The following is a 12,137-nucleotide window of genomic DNA, read 5'->3' as shown; positions in this document are numbered from 1 at the left end:
ACCTGGTCCACTTGCCTTTTTTTTTTTTTTTAATCCATGGTAAATTTCACACCTTTACTGAAATTAATACTCTTGCCCTGGTCAAGTATGTAGTCTTGCTATGTCCTGTCACATTTCTTTGACTCTTCTAAACACTTAAGAATCCAGTAATTACTTAAGGGATGCTTTTAAAATGAATTTAAACTCAGTGGCATAACCTAGATGATTAAAAAGGATAAAGGTTTGGCAATTAAACTATAGCACCTACGGTTAGCCTGTTATTCCTGTTCTTATATACTGAGTACCAGTGAATGCTTTACTCTTAGCACATTTCATCATTTTTGTTTTACATAAAATTAGATGAATGTGAAAACCAGTGTTCTATTTTATATGTCATTGAGCTTGTAAAATGCCAGTAATTTAGAGGTTAGGGAATCCCTCTCCCCCTTGAAGAGGTAGAATTATTAACGCAAGGGTCACTTATGGTAGATTTTGTTTTCAATATTTGGGTAGTAGAAAAAGGTTCTCCCATGGAGAAAAACTAGCAGGCATCACAAATTTTTCCAAACATTGGGGAGGAGGAAATTTATTATGAAACCCTACGGGTTTGTTGCACTTTTCCTGTTTTAGGCCTAGATAGCCATATCACCATCCTTATTTGCAAAAGGGCAAACTGGTTGATCAAAAGAAGCTTTATATAGACTCAAAGGTTTTTCCATGTAAGACATGAACCACTTAGGGTCCCCTGCTTTCCATGGGAATTTGGCTGTTTATTGTGCTAATATAAAAATGTCATATAATTAGTTTGATTTTTGAAGATGGTAAACTTAATTGCATGTTTTGAAATGCAGATTTATTTAGAATGTTTTTCTTTTAAAACAGGCTTGTTTTATATTTGTTCTTTTTTTTTTTTCCTTTTCCTGATTGAAATTACAGCTCCTTTTTAAAATTATTGTTTCAGTTATTTTTCTGGTTTAAATTTCCCTTATATTTCCACTTGTAATGTCAGTGGCAATAACATCATACTTCACTTGTTAATTTACTTTTTACCCTATTATAAGAGCAAGTTGAGTTGAACCAAATCTTCCTTGTCCTAGTAACATTGTATAAAATAGTGGCTTCTCTGTACAAAAGGTTGTAATGCCTCCTGATGGATATAATTTTGTGATTGTATTTAAGATTAAAAGTTGAATAAATCACACCAGCTTCCTGAAAATGTTCATAATGCATCTTTTGGAAAACAGAACTACATGCCTACCTTGTGCATATTTGCATTAACATGGCAAAGATTGTATGAAATACCTGTTTTTCAAAAAAATAAAGGTTCAGTCTCAAAAGTAGCATTTAAGCTTTGAATTTATTGAACTAGCTTCTAGAAAACTTAATTTCAGAACCTAGGTAGTAGCTTTTTTAAAAAAGCATTAATTAAGACCTCCAAAAACATTTTAAATACTTCAATATGTAATTATTTTGCTCTCAAAGTTTCATTGTATTTTTGAACAGCCCTACAAATTTTACTTCAGTGTTAAAGTTCTTAATAAATATTAAGGCTCAATTTATTAAACTTAATTTTGACAGTATTTTAGAAACAGAACTCCCACTGACCATCATTGACAAGATACTTGCATCCTCTGGGGGTACAAAAACTCTGAAAGAAAGTAGAAAATGCCCAGCTTGTTTTATTATCTTGAAGACTGCATTTGTTGGCTAGATTAAGGTAGGATTTATGTTAACTGCGTAGTCATCTGGCACATTGCAGAAGATCACATCCTGTGTTTGTAAGACAAAAAACCTGAAAGAGCTACATCAGGGTAGGCTAATTAAAGTTTAGTGAGACTATAGTAGTATTCTTTGGCTATAAAATTTAAACACATTCCATGAAAACAGACCCGTGTGGGTAGTTGCTGCACAAGTTGCTTTTTTTTTTTTTTTTTGTCCACTTCAGTTTCACAAGCTGGTGTTCTTAGTTGTACATAGGGAACTTGGGTGAAAGTCAGAAGCATTCTGTAACAAAGTGGTTTCCTAAGGTGGAATTAGCAGCTTTTAAAGCCTGGAGAGAACCCCACTACCTTTCAGAATGTAGCTGTGTCTAGAAAGATAAAGCACTCAGTGCTTGACACCTAGGATGTTTGTGGCTGTTGGTCCCCTGGGTCCTTTGCCCTCGTCGTTTTCTTTTAGGGAGGCCTGCTCCTCAAACTCCGCAACTTTAAAATCTCTCCAAATGGCCTGTACTACCTGTTCTTCTTTTAGCAGTCTCTCAAAAGGAGTTTTATTATATAACCTCCTTTCCAAAGGTGTTCTTTCTCAAACGTTCTACCTGGTCCACTTGCCTTTTTTTTTTTTTTTTTAATCCATGGTAAATTTCACACCTTTACTGAAATTAATACTCTTGCCCTGGTCAAGTATGTAGTCTTGCTATGTCCTGTCACATTTCTTTGACTCTTCTAAACACTTAAGAATCCAGTAATTACTTAAGGGATGCTTTTAAAATGAATTTAAACTCAGTGGCATAACCTAGATGATTAAAAAGGATAAAGGTTTGGCAATTAAACAACTTACCTGAAAGAAAGCATCTGCTATCGTGATTTTGTTGGTACTGAATAATGAAAAAAACCCATGCTAATGCATGTTTAAAAGATGGGGAAGTATCGGGACCAACAGTTGTCGTAATGGCTATGTCGCTGGACTCCCGTACAGTTGACTGTGGTTCGAGTCCTGGACCCAGTGGCTTGAACTCAGGCTGGGCACGCGTGCGTGCCCAAGATCCCGAGAGGAAAATGGAGAAGGGATTGCGGCGTGGCCATCCCCCGTGGGGGATATTTTCTCACTTGCTGTCTCTTTCTGGCAAGTCCATCGCCCTATTACAAAAATCTAAAAAAGAAAAAAAAGTGTCTCAGCATAGTTCATTTAGCTCCTACATTGTTCATGAGAGTTTGTATCTTAGCGTGATCTGTAATGTATGGTCTTGTTAAACCTTTTTGTAAGACCTTGTAGTTTAAGAAGTAACTGAAAGACCTCACAAATTTCCGTAAAGACCCCGTGGATAAGTCACTTTGATTCGTTGGTGCATTTTTCACACGTTTCAGATTATGTTCGGTTCTCCCCCCACGCACTCCCGCCAAGCCAAAGCTGCCTTCCTACAGTCAGGAGAGGAGCATGCTGCAAAATCTGCATGAATAGCTTTCACTTGTTCTCAGAACCTCGTGAGGTGGCACGAGTCCCAAACCTGGACTAAACTGCTGGGAGGTCTGGCTAGGGCGGCGGGCAGTGGGAGGGCGAGCGTCCCGGCCGGCCTCCCCGACCATCGAGGTTAAGTGTCACACGCCCATCTCCGCCATCCTAGTAAACGCCTTCGAGTACTCAATTCTCCAGAGAGGTTTCTTTGGTGCTTTAAGATCCAGCAGAATTCTAGCTCCCAAAGTTGCCTGCCCTGGGAAGACCCAAACAGCCGAGGCAGAACAGATTTCCCAAGCCCTGGGCGTGGCGCCGCAAATCTCCCGGGCGCCGAATGGTCACTCGGTGTCCCCGCCCCTGGCCAGTGCGGCTGCTATTCCTCTGACCTCGATTTCAAGCCATGCGCTGGACGGCAGTTGGTCCAGCTCTTCTGGGGCCTCAGCGCGATCCACCCAATGAGGAGCGAGCATCGCGAGGGCTGTCGGGAAACGCGGCCGGCGTATATAAGCGGCCTGCGGGGCGTTCCCTAGCGTTGGGGTTGCCGAGGGGGTGTCTGGAAACGTTGGTTTGGTGAGTGGCCTGCGCTCGCTGAGGCGGCACGTCAGAGACCATGGCGGAGGGAGATAATCGTAGCACCAACCTGCTGGTGAGTCCCGGCGGCTTGTCCTGGGAAGCTGAGCGAGGCTTCCGGACCTCGGCGGGGAGGCCGTCGCGGCCTCGCTCCTATCAACTCGCGGTGGGCCCGGCCCTCTCCTGGTCCCGAGGGCAATCGATAACGCCTGCCCCTCGGCTCCTTGGGTGGCACCTGAGTCACAAGTCGTGTGAACCCCTAACAACCCCTGAGGATAGCGCGCGACGGAGCAAGGAGGGCGCGTGATTCGTCGTCGCGAAATAGGGGTTGAGAAGGAAGTGGGAGAAAGGGGGGGGGCGGTTTGTTTAGAAGCCCGGGGTGAAGTCTCCAGTGCTTTCTGGCAGGCCTTTACTATAGCCGTCTCTTTGATCTTAACCTGAATGTGCGTTCATCCTTTTTCCAAAAATCTTGGCCACTGGTGGAGGGTCAAAGGATTGCTGCTGAGAATTTGTGTTAAGAGTTGGCTCAACTTCAAACGGCAGGGAGCCTAGGAGTTCACTGCAGAGAATTAACTGGAAGTGGGGTTCAGTTGGAAGGACCTTGGGAAGTCTGACGCTTGTCTGGAATTTGGAAGTCGAGGGGTCACAGGGTGACTGGAAACACCTTTAGAATAACCAGAAAAGCACTGCATTGAGATATATTGGGATTTAATTTCTTCCGAGTTTTACTGCACCATGTAGACAAAAACGAAAGGGATATCCTTGCATTGTCTTCATTGTCATTACCCAGGAAAAAGCAGGTCACACACCAGGAATGAAAAGAACCACCATAGAAATTAACTTCTGAATTTCTAAGAGCCCAGATGCTGACAAATTAGGTATCTTCACAGGGCAATGTGGATTGTGCATGATTTTTCACTTTTTAGAAGTACATTGTTTGGTCCCTTAAAACATGTACATACACACACACACACACACACACACACACACACACACACGATGTTCCTGTAGTTAGCATAGTTAGCCCCGAGGTTGGCTTTTCTTAAGAGGATTAATTGAGGCACAAAGAAATTGCTCAAATTCTATTGAAAGGACAGATCTTGGCCTAGAACTCTACATTCCCCACCCAACTACTCTTTCTAGTCTGTCAGTATAACTTTACTATGAAGAACAAAGCCTTTAGTCTGGGATTAACTAGATTCAAATCTGCCTCTCTGTGTGTGTGTCAGTTTCCTCATCTGTACAGTTGGGATAGTAACAACATATTCCTTTTAGATTGCTGGAATAACTGAAGTATAAGCATTATAAGATACTTAGTGGAGTTCCTAGTACATAGTAATCTCTTCTCGAACTAATGTTTAGCATGAAATATGAAATCAGAAATATTGAGGTCACTTGAGTGATTAGGGTAGCACAGATAGCATCTTTTTTTAAAAAGAATTATTTTATTTAACTTTATTTATTTTAATTTGACTAGAGAGGGACAGAGAGAGAGAGGGAAAGTGACAAAGCAAGCCTCCAGGTCCAATACTCAAACCATGGTTGGCCATGTAGGAGTCCAGTGCCCTTAATCATCATGCTACCTGCTGGCCCCGCAGATAGCATCTTGTTTAATTTTATTTATTCATTTATTTATTTTAATTTGACCAGAGAGACACAGAGCGAGAGAGAAAGCAAGAAAGCAAATCACCAAGTCCAGGACTTGAACCATGGTCAACCATGTAGGAGTGTCCAGCACCTTAACCACCATACCACCTGCTGGCCCCACAGAGAGCATCTTAATAAATGGTAATGTCATTTGTGTATTTCCTGGTGATAAGGACACTTGGCTTTTTGTTCTAATTTTATTTTCCTTTACCAAAATCACCCTATGAGCTCTTACCAAAACATTACACATTAGCTCATCATAGAGGTCAACGGATTTGCAGAGAACTTTGAAGTCTAACCACAATGCCCTCATAAGTGATGAACACTGTATTAAGGAGATATATTGAGCTTACAATGCCATATATAACTTGGTGAAAGTAGTTTTCCTTAATTGTGCAATGAATGCCTACATCCATTAAACAAAGAGCTATTTGAGAAATGGAATGTGGTTCAGGAAAAGGCCTTCCTAATGGATTTAGAAATAAGGGCAATGAAATGACAAAAACAACAGGATCACTTCTAACCATCTGAAATGAACAAACTTAAAATGATCTAATTTTATTAATATTCTAGATGGTGCCACATGACTCTTCATGTATGAAGTTGGGAAAGTTAATCATTTTGAGCTGTCTTTCTTTAATTAAAAGAGGAGTCTAATTATCTCTACCATGTGGGATTCTAAGGGTTTTATTATATATGTGAAAAGTAGCCCAGTCTTGGACTTGAAAGTGACCATTATAGGATAGGTTTGTTTGTTTTGTCATTGGTTTCTGTTTTTGGTACCAAAATTGTAGATTTTTTTAAAGAAACTAACACGATGATTTGGTTAAGAGATACCTTACATATTTGGTGCGCTGGTGCATTAGAAGAATTTCACTCTCTATGTGAACCACAAAAATGTGAGAGTGGTAAAATAATTGCTTTAAATGTTGATTATATGTAGGCTGCAGAGACTGCAAGTCTGGAAGAGCAGCTGCAAGGATGGGGAGAAGTGATGCTGATGGCCGATAAAGTCCTCCGATGGGAAAGAGCTTGGTTTCCACCTGCCATCATGGGTGTGGTTTCTTTGGTGTTTCTGTAAGTGAGCTATTAGGTTATTATGGATTGTGCTTGTTCATTAGTAAAGGCTCAGATTATACATAGCCTCCATTTCCAGAAGGGCCTTAAGTCTTTTGTAATATGAAATCTGTAAGGAATTCCTTTTCATACAAGTGCATCACTTATTTCTCAGACTTAATAGTACTTATGTAAACTTGGTAACCTAGTGCAGTTGAATAAATCAGTGGCTCTCAAACTTTTGGGCCTCAAGACCCATTATGCTCCTAAGAAATGCAGAAGACCCTAACTGAGCTTTTGTTTACGATGTATACATTAGCCCTTGCAGGAGTGATGTCATGGTGTATGGAGCCTCTGCAAAACCACATCTGAGGAAATTTTAAAGAAAACAACAAATATTGACTTTGAGAGCCAGAGGACTAAGTGAAATGAAATATCTTCAGTGAGGAATGATAATGACTGTGTTTTTCTAACCTTTATTAATTCTTTTTTTTTTTTTTTTTTTTTAAACAGGATTATCTACTATCTAGATCCATCTGTTCTGTCTGGTGTTTCCTGTTTTGTTATGTTTTTGTGCTTGGCTGACTACCTGGTTCCCATTCTAGCACCTAGAATTTTTGGCTCCAATAAATGGTAGGTGGCAATCAGTTTCTGAGAAGTTACTACCCAGGGATGAGTGTGCTATTGAAGTGTAGACCGTTTAAGCAGCCACCATCTGGGGGTTAGATTTGTGATTTCATCTGGAGAATTTCTTAGCTTATATCTCCATAGTTCTTTTATGTCAACCATTTATTTTGACTTTTTTTTTTTTTTTCCTTCCAGATCTTTTGCCAGAGGGCATGTGCACTTTGGGAGAGAGACAGAGTAAGAGGGAAAGTGAGAAATCACTCCCCGGGAGGGTATAATCATGCTGCAATCCTGGAGTCCACTGTCCTCTTGAGATTTTGGACACACATGTATAAGTGCCTGGTGTGTTTTTCAAGCTCCAGATCTGGGACTCGAACCATCAGGTTGGCCATGGGGGAGCTGGACATGTGAGATCCAGTACCTTAACTACAGTGCCACCCAGAGAAGTCTGTTAACAAGAATTATAGAACTCATAATTACTTTCTATAAAAGTAATATGTTTACATTTTTATATTTCCATTGATACTTAAGATAGTATAGTATTAATTTTACAGATGAATACAAAAACAGTAACTAGTAGATTTTTATACAAATTCATTTAGCAACTGTTTATTAAATATCTAGTATATTAGGTACTATTATAGGTGCTGGTTTTTTGACTAGTTGCTGGTGAGTTCCTAAAATACAGTTCAGTGGCTAAGGCTCATATTAAAAGTATTTTGGCTTCCTTCTGGAATATTGAATTTCTTACCTTTGATCCAAATAATGAACCAAACTAGATGGTGGAATATTTTTTTTCCTTCCATTTGGTATTTTTCCTTGGTTGTTTAGTTTGATTAATATCCTATAGTGCCTTTAATTTATTTCCCACATTATATATTAGATTATAAAATAGTTATATGAAAGTAAGGTTTTTTGGGATTTTTTTTTTTTAAGAGGTTTTTTTTTTTTTTTTTGAGAGGTTTTTGCTATAGGGCGCGTGTGCTCGCCAGACAGAGAGAGACAGAGACACAGAAAGTGAGAAATCACCCCTCAGGGGGTATGGCCACACTGCAATCCCTTTTCCTTCGCACTCCTCTCGGGATCTTGGGCACGCATGCACACGCGCCCAGCGTGAGTTTTAAGCCACCGGGTCCAGGACGCGAACCGCGGTCAACTACATGGGAGTCCAGCGACATAGTTCTCTCGGGATTTGGGGCACACAATGCACATGCACCCAGGGTGAGTTTTAAGTCTCTGGGTCCAGAACTCGAATCACAGTCAGCCATGTGAGAGCCTAGCAATGTAACTACCACGCCATCTGCTGGCCCCCAGATTAAGGATTTTAAATATGTACTATGTGGATCTTCAACAAAAAGTTTTGGGGGAATTTGCTTAAGTTGTGGGATAATAGTGTGTGTGTTTACAGATATTTCCCTCTTAGAATAGATTAGTATTGGGAACCAGCAGTTAGCGTAATGGCTATGTTGCTGGACTCCACTCCCACGTAGTCGACTGCAGTTGGAGTCCCGGACTTAAACTCATGCTGGGCACATGTGCGTGTGTTTGCGTAAGATCCCAAGAAGAGAATGGAGAAGGGATTGCGATGTGGCCATCCTCCCTGGGGGGGTGACTGCTTTGCTTTCTTCCTGGTGAGCGCACGCGCCCTGTACCAAAACCTCTCAAAAAAAAAAAAAACCCTGTCCTTTGGGGCCAGCAGTTGCAGTAATGGCTATGTTGCTGGACTCCCATGTAGTCAGCCGTAGTTCGAGTCCTGGGCCCAGTGGCTTAAACTCACACTGGATGCGTGTGTGTGCGTGCCCAAGATCCCGAGAGGAGAAGGGATTGCGGTTGTGGCCATCACCCTGGGGGAGTGATTTCTCTCTTTCTGGCAAGCGCATGTGCCCTATAGCAAAAACCTCTCTTAAAAAAATAAAAAAAAAGATAAAACACACCAGGCATATGTACATGTATGTTCAAATCCTAAGAGGAGAATGGAGAAGATGGGATAGTGGCCTAGCTATCTCCCCTGGGCGGTGCTTTCTCACTTTCCCTCTCCCCCTCTCTCTCTGGCCAGTGCATGTGACTTGTAGTAATAAAAACAAGAAATAAAAATTATAAAAAAAGCTGTTGTTTTTTTGGGCCTGTTTGTGACCATGTAGTGTGTAACAATTTTTAACAGGGATTCCACCACAGACCTTAGCCAGATGACATTCTAATCTACTAATTCATAACTTGGGGAGGAAAATTCTCAGAAACAAACACCAGTAGTTTCATCGGTAATCAGTATGTGACTCAGTTATCAACAAAATTTGTTTCAGTTTTTTATCTTTTGGGAAAGAAAGAACATTGTGTTGCATAGCTACAATCTAGCCTTGACCATGGCAGCATATAAAGTAATTGTTTACAAGAAGTGCCAGGGCTCAGCAGAAATCCTCTTGCCTTATCTGTCACTACAGACTTATTTTTGGTTTGTTTTTTAATTTTAAAGAATTATATAATTTTATTTATTATTATTTTAATTTGCTATAGGGCACTTGTGTCATGAGCAATGTAGAAAGAGAAAGTAAAAGAGCAAGCTGCCAGGTCCAGGACTTGAACTGCAATCAGCCATGTGAGAGTCCTTCACCTTTAACCACCACGCCACCTACTGGCCCTCTCACTGCAGTTTTACAGGGATGAGGACTTAAGGAGAGAAGGCAGTATATCCTTCTGCATAAACCTGTTAATGTGTAGCACATGCAGTACAAAGACAACTTTTTGTTTGTTTGTTTCTATCAGAACCAAGAAAAATATTATAAAGGGCTTTTTGGGAGAATCTTGGATTTTCACTGTTTATTTTCCTTCACTGGAACTAAATTTATAAAGAATTTGGATTTGAGCTGTGTATTGTTACCTTGGCATCAAGTTTAAGAAGCCCAGCTAGGGGTATTATGCTTTGAAGGCTAGTAGGTATCACTGTACCAAAGAATGCTCAAATACAGCTGTTTGGTGGGACTCTGATAGGGCTCCAGTGCAGGATCCAAAAGAATCTTAATAAAGGAATGGAGAGATAAAGTGTATACCAATTTGTGCATGACCCATAGAAGTCATGAGCCTTTTGCAACTATCATTAACCAAGTGTGACTTCAGAGCCATACATTGCCTTTACTTTAATATATTTAAAATACACACACACTTTTATGTGGAAACTTAACTTCTTTGGACCAGCAGGTGGCATGATAATTAAGGTGCAGACCTCCCATATGGCTGACCACAGTTCAAAGTCCTGGACCCAGGGGCTTGAAAATTATACTGGACACCCATGCATGCATGCCCCAAATCCTGAGGACAATGGAGGAGAAGGGTTGTAGCATGGCCATCTTTCTAGGAGGTGATTTTTCACTTTCTCTCACTCTCTGGTGAGCACATGTGGCCTATGGTAAAAACCTTAAACAAAACTTACTCCTTTACTATAAAAGCTTTTTAATGGTGTGAGAACTTTGTCATCTAGGATAATGGCAAAGCAGTATTCTTTGACTTTCTTTAGAAAATAGCTGTTTTGCATTTAAGAAGACTGTGTGTTTCTGTCTGCTATACAGATTTGCTTACAGCAAAGGAAAAATTCTTTTTCTAGGACCACAGAACAACAGCAAAGATTCCATGAAATCTGCAGCAATCTGGTAAAAACTCGACGCAGAGCTGTGGGCTGGTGGAAACGCCTCTTTACACTAAAGGAAGAAAAGCCTAAAATGGTACCTTTTTGCTTGAATTTGTTTTGGGTCTTGTTTACTGTTTCTTTGAAAAAAAGAGTGAGAGTTAGTTCCCCCAACAAGATTTTGACACTTCAGTCTACCCCAGCTTCAGCCAGCCTGTGATCATGGGTACACACATGAAGAGGGTTTTAATTCACTGTACCATCTGGACCCTTGCTTTGACTTATTTAAGTTCAATAGATTTTTAGGATTAAGTCAGTTTTGACATCATTGTAATGTAACAGTAGCCTGTTTGATTGCTTATCGTTTGATATTTATTATCCATTGGTTTAACTAAGTATATTTGTAAATGTTTATCTTTATTAGCTAGACTGAATTAATTGAAAGTTAAAAGTTTTGTATTTAGTTTTTCTAGTACAGCAGATATTTATTTATTTTCTGTCTGAAATAAAAGTAAAAGACATACTTGGAAAGCTTCTGTTCTCTTACCTACACATGCTATGTTAATTGAGAAAGTAGGGCCAGCTGTGTCACAGTGGTGAGATGCTGTGTAATAGAAGCTGAATCCCACATAGCGACTGCAGTTCACATCCTCAGCCTGGTCAGCCTGGGACATGTCCGGCAGGTGGATAAGGGCCCAAGATCTGACAGTCTGGAGGATGGGAGGAAGGGGGTTGTGATGTGAGCTAATCCTGTGGAGGGTGCTTTTCTCTTTCACCCTCACCTACACAAACATGCTCTCATAAAAGTGTTAAAACATCATTTTTAAGTATAATTTATATTATAAAGTATTTATATATAGAATAACAATAAGATTAGAGAGAAGTATATACAAATTCTAAAGTAGATTCAGTAGAGTTTTCTGTGGGTTTTCTAGAATACGTAGAATTTCTATTTTTTAAAAAAGGTAAGTGGTAAATTGTAAACCTTTGAAGTAAACTCTTTACTTTGACAAAATTTATATTTATGGTGTCCAATATGGTGTTTTCACATGTGTATGTAGTGTGGGGTGGTGAAACATGTCATGTTGCCGAGTTTGTTTCTAGGGGTTGATAAATGTTTGCTGTCTTTGTTTAGTACTTCATGACCATGATTGTTTCTCTTGCTGCGGTTGCTTGGGTGGGACAGCAAGTCCACAACCTCCTTCTCACCTACCTGATAGGTAAGTGTTGTTGTTGTTTTCTTTTTCTTTCTTTTATTATTTTTTTTTCTAAACTGTCAGAAGGTGCATATATTTGCCAGAAATACAGCAAGCAAACACACCTAATGGAACATGGTCACCCCACCACCATTTTCCCTCCATTTCTCTGTCCCATCAGGATTTGGGGCACATGATCACACCTGATGTGTTTTTTCTTTTTCTTTTTTTTTTTTTTTTTTTTTTGGGTTTTTGCAGTGGGGCAAACGCCC

General features: G+C 40.1%; 1 protein-coding gene and 1 long non-coding RNA gene across 2 annotated transcripts in view; one reads left to right on the top strand and one right to left on the bottom strand.

Annotated features, from left to right (window-relative positions):
* Positions 1–908, bottom strand: part of LOC106734688 (uncharacterized) — a 3,872-nt gene extending 2,964 nt beyond the window's left edge. Inside the window, exon 1 of the long non-coding RNA XR_001370232.2 lies at positions 244–908. This is a non-coding gene — a long non-coding RNA (uncharacterized LOC106734688). The remainder of the gene's footprint in view (positions 1–243) is intronic.
* A 2,743-nt stretch (positions 909–3,651) lies between these two features.
* ARL6IP1 (ARL6 interacting reticulophagy regulator 1) overlaps positions 3,652–12,137 on the top strand; it is a 10,766-nt gene continuing 2,280 nt past the window's right edge. Inside the window, exons 1-5 of the mRNA XM_006146573.3 lie at positions 3,652–3,799; positions 6,314–6,447; positions 6,940–7,059; positions 10,649–10,766; positions 11,805–11,889. Coding sequence (XP_006146635.1) covers positions 3,764–3,799; positions 6,314–6,447; positions 6,940–7,059; positions 10,649–10,766; positions 11,805–11,889 — 493 coding nt within the window. The 5' untranslated portion in view covers positions 3,652–3,763. The remainder of the gene's footprint in view (positions 3,800–6,313; positions 6,448–6,939; positions 7,060–10,648; positions 10,767–11,804; positions 11,890–12,137) is intronic.

Source organism: Tupaia chinensis, unplaced genomic scaffold (assembly GCF_000334495.1).
Source record: "Tupaia chinensis unplaced genomic scaffold, TupChi_1.0 Scaffold000182_1, whole genome shotgun sequence".
In the NCBI taxonomy this organism is placed as follows: Eukaryota; Metazoa; Chordata; class Mammalia; order Scandentia; family Tupaiidae; genus Tupaia; species Tupaia belangeri.
This window is presented reverse-complemented; position numbering and strand designations above follow the sequence as displayed.